Source organism: Nerophis lumbriciformis, linkage group LG03, assembly GCF_033978685.3.
Source record: "Nerophis lumbriciformis linkage group LG03, RoL_Nlum_v2.1, whole genome shotgun sequence".
In the NCBI taxonomy this organism is placed as follows: Eukaryota; Metazoa; Chordata; class Actinopteri; order Syngnathiformes; family Syngnathidae; genus Nerophis; species Nerophis lumbriciformis.
In genome coordinates, this window is record NC_084550.2 from 62,569,693 (window position 1) to 62,588,375 (window position 18,683).

Genomic DNA, 18,683 nt, shown 5'->3' on the forward strand with positions numbered 1-18,683 from the left:
TAGCAGGACCGATAATCAGCATTTCCGTTTTCTTGGCGTTGAGTTGCAAGAAGTTAGCGGACATCCAATGTTTAATTTCATTAAGACACGCCTCCAGCTGACTACAATCCGGCGTGTTGGTCAGCTTTAGGGGCATGTAGAGTTGGGTGTCATCAGCATAGCAATGAAAGCTAACACCGTATTTGCGTATGATATCGCCTAGCGGCAGCATGTAAATACTAAAGAGTGCAGGGCCAAGAACCGAACCCTGAGGAACTCCGCACGTTACCTTAACATAGTCAGAGGTCACATTATTATGGGAGACGCATTGCATCCTGTCAGTAAGATAAGAGTTAAACCACGACAAGGCTAAGTCTGACATACCAATACGTGTTTTGATACGCTCTAATAAAATATTATGATCGACGGTATCGAAAGCAGCGCTAAGATCAAGAAGCAGCAATATAGATGACGCATCAGAATCCATCGTCAGCAGTAGATCATTAGTCATTTTTGCGAGGGCTGTCTCCGTAGAGTGATTTGCCCTGAAACCGGATTGAAAAGGTTCACAGAGATTGTTAGACACTAAGTGTTCATTTAGCTGCTGTGCGACAATTTTTTCGAGGATTTTCGAAATAAAGGGAAGGTGGGACACCGGTCGGTAGTTTACCATGAGGTCAGGATCAAGGTTAGGTCTTTTGAGCAGAGGATGAATAACCGCTTTCTTGAATGCTAGGGGAACAGTGCCAGAGGAAAGTGATAAGTTTATAATAATTTATAATTGAAAGTATAAATAGTATAAACACTTTTTACAGTAAACAAATGGTAAAACAGTACTAAACAATTCCATTAAAAAAAAAATTGGTGTCATAATTAACTTTCTGTCCAAGCTTGTATAATCTACTGCCTTGTTCAATTGTAAAAAATATTCTGTGCCTAAAATTCACATTTCTATCACAATTATCATACTGTAAACATGGTAAGCTAACTTCATTACAATTAATAGTCCTGTCAATAGCATGGAATTACAATTCAAATGTAGTTTTTTTGTAAGCCTTTCAAAAGAATTCAAAATATGAAAAATTAATGAAAATGAATTTAAGCCACCAGACACTTGAAAAGTGGCACATCACATCTCTAATGTAATCATTTTAACTTTTCAACAGAAATAGCACTGCAAAAATATTAAGGACATACTTCTGTATTTTGGTAGTTATGCTGTCAACATTTAACAAGATTTCTTCAACTTGGACTTGAAAGCATAAATAGTATAAACACTTTTAACAGTACAACAGTACTAAACAATTCCAATAGATAACATTGGTGTCATTACCTTTTTGTGGCTAAAATCCGAAAAACGTTGAAAGTTTTCCACTTGTATCGCTAGCAACAACGGCATTAGACTTGTGTTTTTCTGTCCCAACGTGGTCTTTTACATCGCTAATTCCTCCGTGTCCGATCGAAAAATCTTGTCTGCACAAGGTGCAATTCGCGTAGTTTTCACCCTTTTTGGAACGGATAATTATTCCCGGATAGGCTTTTGAATATTCTTCACGGAATGACTGCAGTTTTCTTTTCGGTTTAAGACTCGTTTGCGATTTTTCTCCGGCTGATTCCATGATCGTTCGCTCGTTTGGAAACAATGGCAACTGCATGGTGCCTCGTGCTTGGCAGGGTGCTATAAATAGCCTCGCACATGGCATTCGGAATGGCTCGATAGGAAGTTACGGGAAGCAGTGTCGATTGTCATTCTTGTTACGCGATTTCGTGAATAAAACTTTAAAAAAAAAAAAAAAGTTTAATTAATGAAAAACCGTATTTTTTATCACTGCAACCGTAACCCGGAATAGGTTGATGAAAACCGTACTAATTATGGGAAAACCGGAGTAGTTGGCAGGTATGTTATTTTTATTTTATTCTTACATGGGGAAAAAACCAGAGTCAACAAGCAAAACATGTTTAACTAAAAATGAATAATAATATACCTAGTCATCAATAATACACAGCTGATACGATATCTGTTATTACTATTTAAAAATAAATACAACATTTAAATTGCTCCCTATACTTGACTTTTCATTATGTGGCCCCGGGTGGAAAAGTTTAGACACCCCTGATCTAAAATATTAGAAGCTCTCAACATTAAAATGAAATATACTTGAAATATAAACAAAGTATAGTTGGTTGCCTATCCATCCATCCATCTATCTTCTTACGCTTATCTGAAGCAGAGAAGCCCAGACTTCCCACTCCCCAGCTACTTGGTCCAGCTCTTCAAAATGAAATACTAACTTACAAATTAAATTGAAAATGACAACAACCATTGTAGGAGCCTAAATGCTGTTTACGTTAATTTACATTTTTATGGAAGGTGCTTTATGTTTATTCAGCCAAAATGGGACTATTTACTTTATTTGCATAATAAATGTATATATTTGCATGCTTAGAATAATTATAAGGTACACTTTATTTGTAATTATTACATTTGTCTAAATTTGATGACGTAACTGTTTGATTGCATATATGGCGGAAGGATCTATGTGGTTGGTTGGTTTTTGGACAGAGTGCATTATGGGTAATGGCAGTCAGGTGCAGGGGAATTGAGCCACACAGTTTTTTGACCTCACTCTTACTTTTTCTTAGTCTTGCTTTTTCTAACACCTACTGTAACAAACTCGCTTCATTTTGCCATTCATTTGTTCCCACATCGTTATTGATTTATGTTTTTGAATTAAGTGACAAGTAAACCATACAAAACGAAGAGGAGCGTCTGGAGTTTTGTTTGTTGTTGCCGCAGCAAGCGGAGCAGGAGAAAGTAGAGGAGCGTCAAGCTAAAGGCTTCATTAGGAATCTACAACTATAATAAACACTGCTAAATGTGTAACTGAACATCAATATTTTTGTACAGGCATCATTTTTGACACACTAGGTTATGAAGTTACACAACCGTATTATTATTTTTATTTTATTCTTAAAACTATAGTCAAAATGTAAGAAAAAAGAGCAAAAAAATCTGGAAAGAGAAAAAGCTAAAATGTTTCAACTAATAATTAATAATTATATGCTATGATACAAAGGTGACACAATATCTGTTTTTAGCATTTTTTTTTACATACTTTGGTTTTCCAGTTTGGTGGAAAAGGTTTGGACACTCGTGAACTAAAGTATGAAAAGTATCGATATTTTGATTGGAGGATCGATATTATTATCATTAAAAAGTCACATTAAGACACCTTTAACTTCTCTTCTCGACTGGATGCAGGCGCAGTCCAACAGTCGGATCGTCTCCGCGGCGTCCAGCACTGAGAAGTAAGCAGCTCTTTCTCATTTTCTCAAGGTTCAAAAAGTCCACCGTCAAATATTGCATCGCACTTTTGTCGATAAACCGTTCGGTTCCACATAGTGGCGCTGTTAACGCACTGACCTTGTCCACCACCAGGGGGCGCTCCTCTCCCGCCACGCCGCACACTCAGCCGCCCGTCCTTGACTTCATCCCGTACGTCCGCACCGACGAAGTCATCAACCCCGACCCGGCCGACGCACACGCTCCACACACGGGTCGGTGACACACAAACACCGTTAGTTATTAATTATTACGGAAGATCCATCATACTTTTCTTTCTCCCCTCCCCCACTCTTACCGTCAGGTCCTCCTCCGTCCGACGCTTCCCACGGAGACCACCGAAAAACACAGCGACAGCAGGAGATCCTGAGGGGACTGGCTCAGCTGCGCCAGGTGTGACACACACACACACACACACACACATTCTTGTAATTGTTACCTTCTTGAGACCTCTGACAAATTCCTACCTCTTTAGTACCACCCTTTCTAGATATATAAAGAAGTGTATTTACAACATTAATAATATATACATACTATGCAAATATAAAAAAAAGTTTGTTGTGAAAAATGAGTTGGAATTTCACAAGAAAAGGGTCACAATTTCACAAGAAAAACGTAGAATTTTGGCAGTATTAGAATATAAGTCGTCATTTTACTTAACGCAAGTCAACATTTTACAAGGAAAGCTGAACATTTGTGCAATATTATGATAAAAGTTGGAATTTTACTCAACAGCAGTCACAATTCTACAAGAAAAGCTTAAAAAGTTGGCAATTTTATGAAAAGAGTCGTAATTTTACTCGACAAGTCAATTTTATAAGAAAACTTAAACATTTTGGCAATATTATAACAATAATCTGAATTTTACTTGGCAAAATTATGACAAGTCATCATTTTACTCCAAAAATGTCACTATTTTACAAGAACAAAAAAAATGGCAATATTGTGATAGGTCAGAATTTTATATGACAAATGTCACCGTTTTGCATTAAAAAGTAATCATTTTACGAGAAAATATTGCAATATTACAGAAGCAGAAAGAATTTGAGAAATTGTTCCCAATTTTATAAGAAAAAAGTTGACACATTGTGAGAAAAAGACTGCTTTTAGTTAAAAAAACCATTTTTAAATATTTTTTTTGTTGATAACTGCTTTTTAATCTTCATTATTTACTTCAAGTTATTACAGTATGTCTCTATATACCGTATTTTTCGGAGTATAAGTCGCACCTGCCGAAAATGCATAATAAAGAAGGAAAAAAAACATATATAAGTCGCACTGGAGCCCGGCCAAACTATGAAAAAAACTGCAACTTATAGTCCGAAAAATACGGTACATATTTTTTTTTAAATTCATTTTGGCCAAAGGGGGTGCATTTACATTTCTTACACACACTTGTTATTTCATATGTTGACCAGAGGGGGAGCACTTCAAATGTTTACACACACTTATTTCATATGTTGACCAGAGGGGGGAGCACTTTTATGAGCGACAAACAGTCAATGTGAAAAATCCCTCCTTTTTGGGACCACCCTCATTTAGATAGATGTCACCAGCAGGGGTGCAAATGAGACATTGTCTATTAGATGCAATGTTATTGGGACCATGATTTATGTCATCACTTGTTCACACCTCCTCATATGGAAGATACTTTTCCTTCTTCATGTCTCAAGAAGGCTAGAAATACAAGAACACACACACAAAAGAGACAATGTTAAGTGGCTCATTGTGTGTCTGCAGGGTTTGCTCCAGAAGCAGAGGGAGTTGGAGACGGACTTGAGGCGCCATGACGACCAGCACCTGTTGCCCTCGACGACACAGCGACAAGATGAACACTAGTTGGCTCCCACTGAAGACAACACATCAAGGAGTGTGTGTGCCCAACTTGTCACTTATTATTTAGTGCACTCTCAGCTAGAGATGTCCGATAATATCGGCTTGCCGATATTATTGGGCGATAAATGCTTTAAAAAGTAATATCGGAAATGATCGGTATCGTTTTTTGTTTTTTTTGTTTTTATTAAATCAACAAAAAAACACAAGATACACTTACAATTACTGCAACAACCCAAAAAACCTCCCTCCCCCATTTACACTCATTCACACAAAAGGGTTGTTTCTTTCTGTTATTAATATTTCTGGTTCCTACATTATATATCAATATATATCAATACAGTCTGCAAGGGATACAGTCCGTAAGCACACATGATTGTGCGTGCTGCTGGTCCACTAATAGTACTAATCTTTAACAATTAATTTTACTCATTTTCATTAATTACTAGTTTCTATGTAACTGTTTTTATATTGTTTTACTTTCTTTTTAATTCAAGAAAATGTTTTTAATTTATTTATCTTATTTTATTCTTTTTATTAAAAAGGACCTTATCTTCACCATACCTGGTTGTCCAAATTAGGCATAATAATGTGTTGATTCCACGACTGTATAGATCGATATCGGTAATTAAGAGTTGGACAATATCGGAATATCGGATATTGGCAAAAGCCATTATCGGACATCCCTACTCTCAGCTTAATAATACACCAATAAAGCGTATGGTCTTTTCCTGCCTTTTATTCCCGCTCTTACCGTATTTTCCGCACTATAAAGCGCACCGGATTATAAGGCGCACCTTCAACGAATGGCCTATTTTAAAACTTTGTTCATATATAAGGCGCACCGCATTATAAGGCGCATAGTATAGACGCTACAGTAGAGGCTGGGGTTACGTTATGCATCCCGTGGTTGCGAGACCTGTTGTGGCTCAATATTGGTCCATATATAAGGCGCACCGGATTATAAGGCGCACTTGAGAAAATTGGAGGTTTTTAGGTGCGCCTTATAGTGCGGAAAATATGGTACTTCTTCCGCTTCCCGGTGTCCAACACACAACACATGTCCTCATATCCTGTGTCCCCCGCCCTTAAGTTCCCCCTACAATGGTTCCGGTATTGTCCTGTGACCCGAGTAACCTATACATGGTGTTTACGTGACGTCACACATCCGGGTTATCCCGGGTCATCCGCCATCTTGGGAGGCAAACAAAACACACCTGGCCTAGTTGACACGCTTCACGATTATTGACAATAGCTTCGAGCAAACACTGGTGAAAGGCGCATAATGGTTATTTCCTGTTGGGTGAATGGATGTACAAATCGACGGGATGGATCAGTGCAGCGAGGATTTTTCAGTATTCCTAAAATTAGACACAACGAAGGAGAACAGACAAGGAAAATCAGCGAGGAGAGACGACGCTTGTGGTTGGCAAGCATCAACAGGAAAGAGGAGCCATCTCAACATTCCAAAATATGTTCTGATCACTTTGTAACAGGTAGGATTACGTCTCAATCTGTTTATTAAACATTTTAGAACGATGTATTGTTTATTTTTTTGTCAATTTGCTATTCTCGAAGCCCTTTATGGGATGGACCACGAAAGCGAAAGCCCCCCCCCTCAGGATATATAGCGCCCATCTCAGCCCAGGTTGCTTGTACACGAAATGAGTTGTAGATCTCAATGGATAAAATATTTAGGTATCAACCTTGTCATAAGTTAGAGGAGTCCGACGTGTCCTCGCTAAACACATGGTTTTAATGTACGTTATATATACATACCCTGCCCACTACAAGCACTTTCTCGTTTGCAGTCATGCTTTTAACGTCGCTGACCCATCCGTTAATAAACTGGTTGTACGCCTCCAGAGACTTGAATGCCCTCAATTCCTCCATTGTATAGGCACTGGTGTAATTGACGAGGTAGTTCAAAATGTCTATGTACGTTATGGCCGGGAGGCATTTGTGGTCATACGTGAAACTTTGTTTCGGCACTTCGTACGGGTCAACGCCTATGCATTGTGTCTTCTGGTTGTATCTTTCCAACGTCTGGTTGTCCAAGCCTTCTTTATACTTCTTTTTTGCTGGTTTCTCGGCCATTATGCATACGTTTGTGAACGGGTTCGATGAATTTGCTGATGTTGTACCGGTGCGCTTGCCTTTTAAAATGGCGGATCGCGCGGAGCATCATGGGAAATCAGTCGGGCGTGAAAACTATGTATACACGACAGAGTGGACACAAGTTTTAGTTGGCCCATCATTTTAGCTGCATATTTAAAATGTTATAATGAATTCATCATTGGAAATAAAATTTTCTTTGACGCCTACAATGCAATTCGAAAGATTTAGCAGATAGCTTAGCATTGTGCCTCCAACGCAATGCTAAGCTATCTGCTAAATCTTAGCATTGGACTAAGATTTAGCAACAATCTAATGCTTAGATTTAGCTATCTGCTAAATACAATGCTAAAATTTAGCCGATAGCTTCGCATAATGAACTTTGTTTATGTACACAAACATGTCTTAATCACCATTTTACGTCCATTTATTGGATTTGTTAATAAAGTTGCGAATGTCTGACTTTGCGAGTTTACTTGACTTTTCAGTGCGCGGCCCTTGGTGGAAGAAGTTGTCAAAATAGAAATAAAATATATTTAAAATATAAACAAGATTTAGTTAATTAGAAAATACAATTATACTAATTTATGGATCAATTTAAAACAATAAACCTAGTTAAAAGTGTTACTGAACATTTGTATTTTTTTAAAGGCAGCATTTTTGATACACTAGATTATGCAGTTAATTCTATTATCATTATTTTAATCTTACATGGGAAAGAAATATAGTAAAAATGTAAGAACAAAAGAGAAAAACCTTTGTCCGCCTTCTATTCCCGCTCTTTCTTCTTCCGCTTCCTGATGTCCAACACACAACACATGTCCTCATATCCTGTGTCCCCCGCCCTTAAGTTCCCCCTACAATGATTCCGGTATTGTCCTGTGACCCGAGTAACCAATACACGACGGAGTGTATAAAAGTTTTAATTGGCCCATCATTTTAGCAGGCTGTATATTTAAATTATACAATTGTAACCGAGGGTTTATATATGTCGCCTATACTGTACAAAATAATAAACACGGATGCTCCAGTTTTTCAAAACTCCGCTTCACCACAACGTCTCACCACTTCCGCTCTTAGCGCCTTCAAAATAAGAGCTCAAGGCATATACTATATAATATATAGTATACTATATAATATATAGTATATGCCTTGAGCTCTTACCGCGGTCCATGTCCGGACCCAGCGACGTGTCCGTCCGGACCCAGCACGAATTATAGTAAAAAAAAAAAAAAAAAAAATCTATTTTTTTTTCATTATTATAATTATAATTATTATTAAAAAAATATAATAATTGTATTTATCTTTGAGTTATCGCTAGCGCAAGTCAACGTTATTTGTTGTTTTTAGTTAAATATCTCCACGTTTCGTTTACACTTCTCCGTGTCTCACTCACTCCGTCTCTCTCTCTCTCTCTCAGAGAGAGAAAGAGAGAGAGACTGAGTGAGAGCGAGAGAACGCCACTCTGATTGGCTGATTCCGGGGGTTGTCCTCTCTATCACAACGACGCGCTGATAGGCTGTTACCACCTGGGTCATACACATGTGCACAGTGCATGGAAGTTGGAACCTTTCGCTGCAGGCACACAGTTGTCTCGTATCGCTACTTCGCTAACTGTTCACTCGTCAGTCACTGAATGTGAATCAAATCACAATGGCATGCTCCAAGTTGGCTCAGGCTGGTAAAAGAAAGGTGGACAGGGAAAACCGACGTTTCAAGGAAGAATGGACAGAGCAATATGTTTTCATCCTACCTACTGCAAGTACCAGACCAATGTGTCTAATATGCAACAGTACTGTTGCTCTGGTGAAAAGTGAAAATCTGAAACGTCACTATCTGAAAGAGCACTGCGAATTTGAAGAGACATTTCCTCATGATTCAGAGCTAAGAAAAAAAGAAATAATGAGGCTGAAAAAGTCATATGAAACATCAAGCAAGATTTTTGTTAAATCTATGACACAGCAACAAATAGCAACAGAGTGCTCACTCAGAGTGGCATGGGTTTTGGGTAAACACAAGAAGCCATTCTCTGATGCAGAAATAATTAAAGAATGCTTGACTGAAGTGATGGGTGCCATGTTTGAAGGCAAAGAAAAGGAGGAAATGACAGCTAAAATAAATCAAATCCCACTTTCTGATGCCACAGCTACCAGACGTACTGAAATACTGGCTGGTGATTTGTCCAAGCAGCTTTGTGATGGAATAAAAAACGCAGAGTGCATATCCCTAGCAGTGGATGAGTCCACTGACACCACTGACAATGCTCAGTTGTTGGTGTTTGTGAGGTATTATGATGAGGAAAAGGGGGAGTTTATTGAAGATGTTTTGGGCCTGGCAAACCTCAGTGGACAAACAAGGGGAGAAGACATCTATAAAGCAATATCAGAAATGCTGCATGAAAAAGGGATAGATCTGAAGAAAGTTGTGTCCATTGCTACTGATGGAGCTCCAGCCATGTTGGGGAGAGAGAAGGGACTTGTTCCGCGTCTGAGAGAACACCACCCTGGCCTGTTATCTTATCACTGCATAATCCACCAGTCTGTCCTTTGTGCAAGTCTTGGAGAAGTGTACTCTGAAATGATGACAACAATGATGAAACTCATAAACTTCTTGAGAGCATCATCTGCACTGCAGCACCGCTTGCTGCGCACATTCCTAACAGAGGTAGATGCTGCTTTTGATGATTTGCTCGTGCACAACAACGTCAGATGGCTGAGCAAAGGCAGGGTCCTGGAGCGTTTTGGGGCCATTAGAGAAGAGCTGCAAGTGTTTCTGTCCCAGCAAAATGGCGCAAAAGCAAAACAGTTCCTGGAATTTCTGCAAAATGGCGCAAAAGCAAAACAGTTCCTGGAATTTCTGCAAAATGCTGGGAAAATGGAAGCTGTGGCATTTTTGGCTGATATAACCTCCCATCTCAATGACCTAAGTCTCAAGCTACAGGGGAAGAAGAACACAGTGTGTGAGCTGATGTCAGAAGTCCGTTCCTTCCAGAGGAAGCTGGAGGTTTTCAAAAGTGACATACAGGTAACTAATTTGTTATTATTATTTTCTACTACACACTATTTTCTTCCACTTGATAATTCATACCTATTTTTAAGCATTGTTCCCAATATATATTTAAACTGTGTATCTACAGGATGAACTACTCCACTTCCCCAAACTTCTGGAACTGACCAAAGGAGAGGGAGATCATCAGTGCCATTTGGAATTCTTGGAAAAACTCATTGCAAATTTCAAGACTCGCTTTGATGGCTTCATTTTGGGAAAACAAGTCCTGCTGTTCATTGAAAACCCATTCCTGATCAGAAATGTGAGTGCGTTCTCTGCAGAAGCAAAACAAGTCTTCCCATGGGCCAGAGCTGCTTCACTGCAGACTGAGCTCATTGACCTCCAAGAAAGTGTCGCACTGAAAGAGGCTCAATGTGACGCCATCACCTTCTGGTCAAAGCTGGTCATTCCTTCCAAGTTCCCTCTGCTGCATAAGATGGCCTGTCACATCCTCACAATGTTTGGCTCAACATACAGCTGTGAGTCTGCCTTCTCTACAATGAACATTGTGAAGAACAAGTACCGCAGCAGACTGACCAATGAACACCTGGATCAGTGTCTCCGCCTGGCCATCACACCTTTTGTGCCAAAGTTCAAAGTCTTGGCTTCAACCCCAAGAGCCCAATTCTCCCATTGAGCAGCTGTGTTTTACACAATGGGGATGTACTGTACCATAGTTAGAGGGTCCACACCTTCAGGTACCTTGGAGTCCACATCTCTAATGACTTCTCCTGGACAGTCAACACCACATCAATCATCAAGAAGGCTCAGCAGCGGCTACACTTCCTTAGAGTCCTCGGGAAGTACAACCTGAAGCCTGACCTGCTGCTGACCTTCTACCGCTCGTCCATCGAGAGCCTGCTGACCTACTGTATTACGGTATGGTACGGCAGCTGCACTGCAGCAGACAGGGAGAGGCTGCAAAGAGTGGTCAAGACGGCTCAGAAGATCATCGGCCGCCCTCTCCCCTCTCTGACGGACATCTACACCTCCCGCTGCCTCAACAGAGCCAGTGCCATCATCAAAGACAGCACCCACCCTGGCTCTGACCTGTTCCACCTGCTGCCCTCTGGGAAGCGCTACAGGTGCATTAAAACCAAAACAAACAGGCTAAAGAACAGCTTCTTCCCCAGGGCCATAACCATCCTGAACGGACTGCCCCATTGTCCCTCATAACTGCCTTCTCTTCGGTGCAATAACCCAGTCCACCAACCACCCTGTTTTTGTTTTGTTTTTTCATGTATATATTAATTTCACACCATATTCATCGCACTTCTACATTTTTTAAATTTGTATATATTTGCACATTGTTTTTCTAGCATGCACACATCGCACTGTATGGAATGGCCTCAATCTCGTTACCTTGCGTAATGACAATAAAGCTGATTCTTCTGATTCTTCTTATATTTGCGCATGAATGAGATCTGTTGAGGTCATTTGTTTACCAGGGATAGGAGGGTTGTGTTTAAAAGTATTTATTTTTTTGTTAAAACTGAAAGTTTTATTTAAGTTCTTATTTATTTTTGTTTCAAAGAAAATCTTTCATGTATTTTATTGGATATTTATTTTATTTTTGTTAATTTTAAGAAAATGTTAAACTACTACCTACCTCCTGCTACTATATAAGCTTGACCGATAATAAACGGACCCAGCCTGTTTCAAAAAAACATTTGTGGACCTTCAAGATTTGTACTTGAGGACCCCTGCTATATAACAGCTTATAACAGGAACTCGGCATCACAAAGAGGCAAGTCCATAAAAATAGGTTACATAATGAATTCATCATTGGCCATAACATTTTCTTTGACGCCTACAACGCAATGCGAAGATTTAGCAGATAGCTAAATCTTAGCATTGCGCTAAGATTTAGCAACAATCTAATGCTTAGATTTAGCTATCTGCTAAGATAGCTAAATCTAATGCTAAGATTTAGCCGATAGCTTCGCATAATGAACGTTGTTTATAAAGTTGTCATGTTCGTGTTTGAAGGATGAGGCCGCGTTGATAGCAAGTAACTTACTTTTTTAATAACTCACGTTCTCAACCATCGACATGTTATCAGTAGACGCAGCATTGGCTGCTGTGACGCGAGAAATTGGGCCGCCATCTTGAAGTGGTGATGAGGAGCCGGCGAGCAGCCTAAACTGACAGTTGACAGGTAGAAAACAAAGATGGTGTTCAGCGTTTTCCTGCTCAAATGAGCAGACTGTTGAAAATAGGAATCTGGGGATTACTTTTCACAAGTAAGATTTAACATTAACGTACTATTGGTTGTATTTTGTGAAAAGAATATTACCACAGAGTTGAGAAGGAGCAAAGATCTTCAATAGTACTGAAATCGTAGCTGCTAGCAAACAAGAGTATGACCACAATATAATTGCTTGTCAACGAAATTAAATTTAAAAATGTCATACTTGAATAACATAAAATTGAAATAAATGATGAAGTGGCCTAGTGGTTAGAGTGTCCGCCCTGAGATCGGTAGGTTGTGAGTTCAAACCCCGGCCGAGTCATACCAAAGACTATAAAACAAATGGGACCCATTACCTCCCTGCTTGGCACTCAGCATCAAGGGTTGGAATTGGGGGTTAAATCACCAAAATGATTCCCGGGCGCGGCCACCGCTGCTGCCCACTGCTCCCCTCACCTCCCAGGGGGTGATCAAGGGTGATGGGTCAAATGCAGAGAATAATCTCGCCACACCTAGTGTGTGTGTGACAATCATTGGTACTTTAACTTTAACTTAACTTTAAGATAAAGATTGTAAAAGCCAACAGGGGTAAAAGTTAGGACCACAGTCCAGATTGTGTGTGTGTATAAAACAATCACTGTAAACATGATCATTTAAGGGAAGAATGTAATACAAAATGTCAAGACAGGATAAACTCTCAACAGAGATACAGTCTATAAGATATATAGATATCTAATGTATTCATACATTGTTTATGTAGGATATACGCATGTATTTATAACCTAATCTTATTGTTTCTTCAATTTAAAAATAGCTGACCGTTTTTATCCCCCCTTCCCTGGGATTATATTCCCAGTTTTGATCTCGGACGTCTGGTCATTTATAGCATATACAAATATTCTATTATTATTAAGCAAACTATGAATACTAAAACATGTGTCCTTTATCATAGCTACACGTATGACAAAAATCGCGTGGAAAATTAGTGGTATTCAGTGAGGTAAAATGAATTAAATGCGCTGACAGTTCATTGGTCCTGTCAAATGAATTGCACTGAGTGGAGCGGATCACCACTCCAAGATGGCGGCCTCGCGTCTCGTCAGTGCCAGTAGGCAGTAGCTCTTGATGCTGCGTACCCTCTTAGAACATGTCTATGTTCTCAACAACATACATGTGTCGCCATACAGTCTTGCTCTACCACAGTATATGGCACGGAAAGTTGAATACTAATCATAACTGCCCCCTAGCGGTCACACATGTAATAACATCTGATCATAACATCCCCCTTTTTCTAAGACAACATGTATTAACATGACTTATCACATTAGCTTTGTCAGTTATTTAACAACTTCTCATTCAGTCTAGCCCTGACACATATGTGCAGCATGAACACTTTCAGATTGCATAGGCTACCTCAAATCTAAGCCAATACTATTTATAACACATTCACAACAATCAATATACATTTTGTTCAACATCTTTAACATGCATATTGACTTTTCTTTGTTCATAAGTTCAGTCTATCAGGCCTTTTGATTTCTCTTGTGGACCTTCTTAACTCAGGTTCATTTGGAGCAGGTGTGTGACAGTCAGTGTTACAGTCCATAACAGGTGTGGGTATTACCTGAGATTCACCATTGAGCTCACCAACAGTGACCACTGTTTGGTGACCACAGATGAAGCGCTAGCTGTCCAAAGTCGGGACCCAGGGTGGACCACTCATCTGTGCATCAGTTGGGGACGTCTCTGCGCTGCTGACCTGTCTCCACTCAAGATGATCTCCTGCTGCCCCCACTATCACACTATTATGTTAGATCCACTATGGACTGGACTCTCACACTATTATGTTAGATCCACTATGGACTGGACTCTCACACTATTATGTTAGATCCACTATGGACTGGACTCTCACACTATTATGTTAGATCCACTATGGACTGGACTCTCACACTATTATGTTAGATCCACTATGGACTGGACTCTCACACTATTATGTTAGATCCACTATGGACTGGACTCTCACACTATTATGTTAGATCCACTATGGACTGGACTCTCACACTATTATGTTAGATCCACTATGGACTGGACTCTCACACTATTATGTTAGATCCACTATGGACTGGACTCTCACACTATTATGTTAGATCCACTATGGACTGGACTTTCACTATTATGTTAGATCCACTATGGACTGGACTCTCACACTATTATGTTAGATCCACTATGGACTGGACTCTCACACTATTATGTTAGATCCACTATGGACTGGACTCTCACACTATTATGTTAGATCCACTATGGACTGGACTCTCACACTATTATGTTAGATCCACTATGGACTGGACTCTCACACTATTATGTTAGATCCACTATGGACTGGACTCTCACACTATTATGTTAGATCCACTATGGACTGGACTCTCACACTATTATGTTAGATCCACTATGGACTGGACTCTCACACTATTATGTTAGATCCACTATGGACTGGACTCTCACACTATTATGTTAGATCCACTATGGACTGGACTTTCACTATTATGTTAGATCCACTATGGACTGGACTCTCACACTATTATGTTAGATCCACTATGGACTGGACTCTCACTATTATGTTAGATCCACTATGGACTGGACTCTCACACTATTATGTTACACCCACTATGGACTGGACTCTCACAATATTATGCTAGATCCACTATGGACTGGACTCTCACTATTATGTTAGATCCACTATGGACTGGACTCTCACAATATTATGTTAGATCCACTATGGACTGGACTCTTTCACTATTATGTTAGATCCACTATGGACTGGACTCTCTCACTATTATGTTAGATCCACTATGGACTGGACTCTCACAACATTATGCTAGATCCACTATGGACTGGACTCTCACTATTATGTTAGATCCACTATGGACTGGACTCTCACTATTATGTTAGATCCACTATGACTGGACTCTCACAATATTATGTTAGATCCACTATGGACTGGACTCTCACACTATTATGTTAGATCCACTATGGACTGGACTCTCTCACTATTATGTTAGATCCACTATGGACTGGACTTGTGGTACTTTGAAGAATGTCCCATTGATTTCAATAGGAATTTCTCAAAAATTTGGGGATTTCGGGTAAAGCGGGAATTTTTTTGAAAATGGTAAAAAAAACAAAAAACTTTAATGGTCTGAATGTGTTGAAATTGTTGGTGTTGAAATGTTTCAAATCGGTGGAGAAATGTTGAAGTACTAACATGTTGAAATGAGAAAAGGTATTACGGAATTCCTGGAATTTTGAGAAAACCGGGAATTTTTCCAGTTCTGATTAAAAGGAATGTTTTGACGGTGGAACGGTTGAAATGCGTTGAAAAATGTGGAAGGAGTAGTCACCAGAAAAAAGGGTGGAAATAAAGCTTTGGGAAAGCAGGGATTCTGGAAAATCCTGGAATTTTTTTGAACTTGGAAAAAGGGAAGTTTAAATTTCCAGAATGGTGGAATGTGTTGAAGGTGGAATGGTTTGAATAGGTTGAAAAATGTGGAAATGGTGAAAGTTTGAAAAATGGCCAATTCATTTTGAATGGAAAAAATGTCCCGGAAAACTTGGAATTCTGGAAAATCCTGGAATTTTTTTGAACTTGGAAAAGGGGAAGTTTAAATTTCCAGAATGGTGGAATGTGTTGAAGGTGGAATGGTTTGAATAGGTTGAAAAATGTGGAAATGGTGAAAGTTTGAAAAATGGCCAATTCATTTTGAATGGGAAAAATGTCCCGGAAAACCTGGAATTCTGGGAAATCTGGGAAGTTTTGGAATTTGTTAAGGGAAAGCCCGCGATTACCGAATAGGCTGAACAGTTTGAAGTTGGAATGGTTTGAATCGGGTGAAAAATGTGGAAGGTAGAGCGCGCCGAAATCTGGAGAAGAAGAAGTTGAATAAATAGATAGCTTTCAAACATGATAAGTTCAATTATTCAACACAATCTGAATTACCCAACATCATTTGCCCACAACTAGAAAAAAAGACAGGGGGTTTGTCATTGAAAAAAATCCCGAGGCACACCACCAGCAGAAAACATCAAAAAATGAAACTCAGCAGCCGATATTGACAGTAAAAAGTCGTCGTCGCAATTGTTGGATATTAATTCAAACCATCACCAAGCTTGCATCACTTTAGCTCTTGTCTCAAAGTAGGTGTATTGTCACCACCTGTCACATCACACCCTGACTTATTTTGAGGTTTTTGGTGTTCTCCTGTTTTTAGTGTTTTAGTTCTTGTCTTGCACTCCTATTTTGGTGTTGTCATGTTATGTACGGATGAACTTTGTGGACGCCGTCTGCTCCACACGCTGTAAGTCTTTGCTGTCATCCAGCATTCTGTTTTTGTTTACTTTGCAGCCAGTTCAATTTTAGTTTAGCTTTGCATAGCCTTACCTAAGCTTCAATGCCTTTTGTTTATTTTTGGTTTAAGCGTTCGATACCTTTTTACCTGCACGCTGCCTCCCGCTGTCGTCTGCATATCGTGATCACCACAAACCATCGTCGTCGTTCCCGACATCTACAAAGCAATTAGCTTCCTGCTGCCACCTGTACATGATATGACAATCAACAATGTCCCCACAAAGAAGGATAAAAACAACTGAAATATTCTTGATTGCTAAAACAAAGTAGATGCGGGAAATATCGCTCAAAGGAAGACATGAAACTGCTACAGGAAAATACCAAAAAAAAGTGAAAACGCCACCAAAATAGGAGTGCAAGACAAGAAGTAAAACACTACACCAGGGGTGCTCACACTTTTTCTGCAGGCGAGCTACTTTTCAATTGATCAAGTCGTGGGGATCTACCTCATTCATATATATAATTTATATTTACTTATTTATGAAACATATGTTTTTGTTAACAAGTTAAAGGTGTTTAATGATAATACAAGCATGTTTAACACATATAGTTAATACATTAAAGGTGTTTAATGAAAATACAAGTTTGTTTAATACATATAGTTAATATTGTTAACAAGTTAAAGGTGATTAATGATAATACAAGCATGTTTAACACATATAGTTAATATTGTTAAGTTAAAGGTGTTTAAAGATAATGCAAACATGTTTAACACATATAGTTAATATTGTTAACAAGTTAAAGGTGTTTAAAGATAATACAAGCATGTTTAACACTTATAGTTAATATTGGTAATAAGTTAAAGGTGTTTAAAGATAATACAAGCATGTTTAACACATATAGTTAATATTGTTAATAAGTTAAAGGTGTTTAAATATAATACAAGCATGTTTAACACATATAGTTAATATTGTTAATAAGTTAAAGGTGTTTAAAGATAATACAAGCATGTTTAACACATATAGTTAATATTGTTAACAAGTTAAAGGTGTTTAAAGATAATACAAGCATGTTTAACACATATAGTTAATATTGTTAATAAGTTAAAGGTGTAAATATAATACAAGCATGTTTAACACATATAGTTAATATGGTTAATAAGTTAAAGGTGTTTAAATATAATACAAGCATGTTTAACACATATAGTTAATATTGTTAATAAGTTAAAGGTGTTTAAATATAATACAAGCATGTTTAACACATATAGTTAATATTGTTAATAAGTTAAAGGTGTTTAAAGATAATACAAGCATGTTTAACACATATAGTTAATAAGTTAAAGGTGTTTAAAGATAATACAAGCATGTTTAACACATATAGTTAATATTGTTAATAAGTTAAAAGTGTTTAGAGATAATACAAGCATGTTTAACACATATAGATTCCTTTCTTTCATGAAGACAAGAATATAAGTTGGTGTATTACCTGATTGTGATGACTTGCATTGATTGGAATCAGACAGTGGTGCTGATAAGGTCCGCATTTTCGAATGGAGGAGAAAAAAAGTCCTCCTTTCTGTCCGATACCACATGAAAGTGGTTGGTTTTTGGCATTTTATTTATCCAGCTTCCGTACTCCTTTGTATACACTTTACAAGAAATACATTGTCGGCAAACTCCGTAGCTTGCTAGCTTGTGCACGCCAGCTTTCTGAGACTCTTATTTTGGTAGCGCAGGCAGGATGAAGAAGCGCTGTCGTCTTTGGAGTTTTGACGACAGGTACGGCGCCAGAGTCTGTTGAAATAAAGTGTTTCTCGCCTTCCAGTCGGTAAT

The 18,683-nt window shown here is 38.7% G+C and overlaps 2 protein-coding genes across 3 annotated transcripts in view; one reads left to right on the plus strand and one right to left on the minus strand.

The window, feature by feature from the left end:
• ccdc66 (coiled-coil domain containing 66) overlaps positions 1-5,718 on the plus strand; it is a 47,127-nt gene extending 41,409 nt beyond the window's left edge. For both annotated transcript variants that reach the window (XM_061940862.2, XM_061940861.2), the window contains 4 exons: positions 3,242-3,288; positions 3,419-3,537; positions 3,627-3,715; positions 5,063-5,718. In XM_061940862.2, the coding sequence (XP_061796846.2) occupies positions 3,242-3,288; positions 3,419-3,537; positions 3,627-3,715; positions 5,063-5,161 (354 nt within the window). In that variant the 3' untranslated portion in view covers positions 5,162-5,718. The remainder of the gene's footprint in view (positions 1-3,241; positions 3,289-3,418; positions 3,538-3,626; positions 3,716-5,062) is intronic.
• ip6k1 (inositol hexakisphosphate kinase 1) overlaps positions 1-8,068 on the minus strand; it is a 101,310-nt gene extending 93,242 nt beyond the window's left edge. The window contains exons 1-4 of the mRNA XM_061940867.2: positions 8,027-8,068; positions 4,955-4,999; positions 3,621-3,706; positions 3,404-3,525 (exon numbers count right to left, since the gene is read on the minus strand). The gene's annotated coding sequence lies outside the window, so the exon portion shown is untranslated. The remainder of the gene's footprint in view (positions 1-3,403; positions 3,526-3,620; positions 3,707-4,954; positions 5,000-8,026) is intronic.
• Between the last annotated feature and the right edge of the window lie 10,615 nt (positions 8,069-18,683).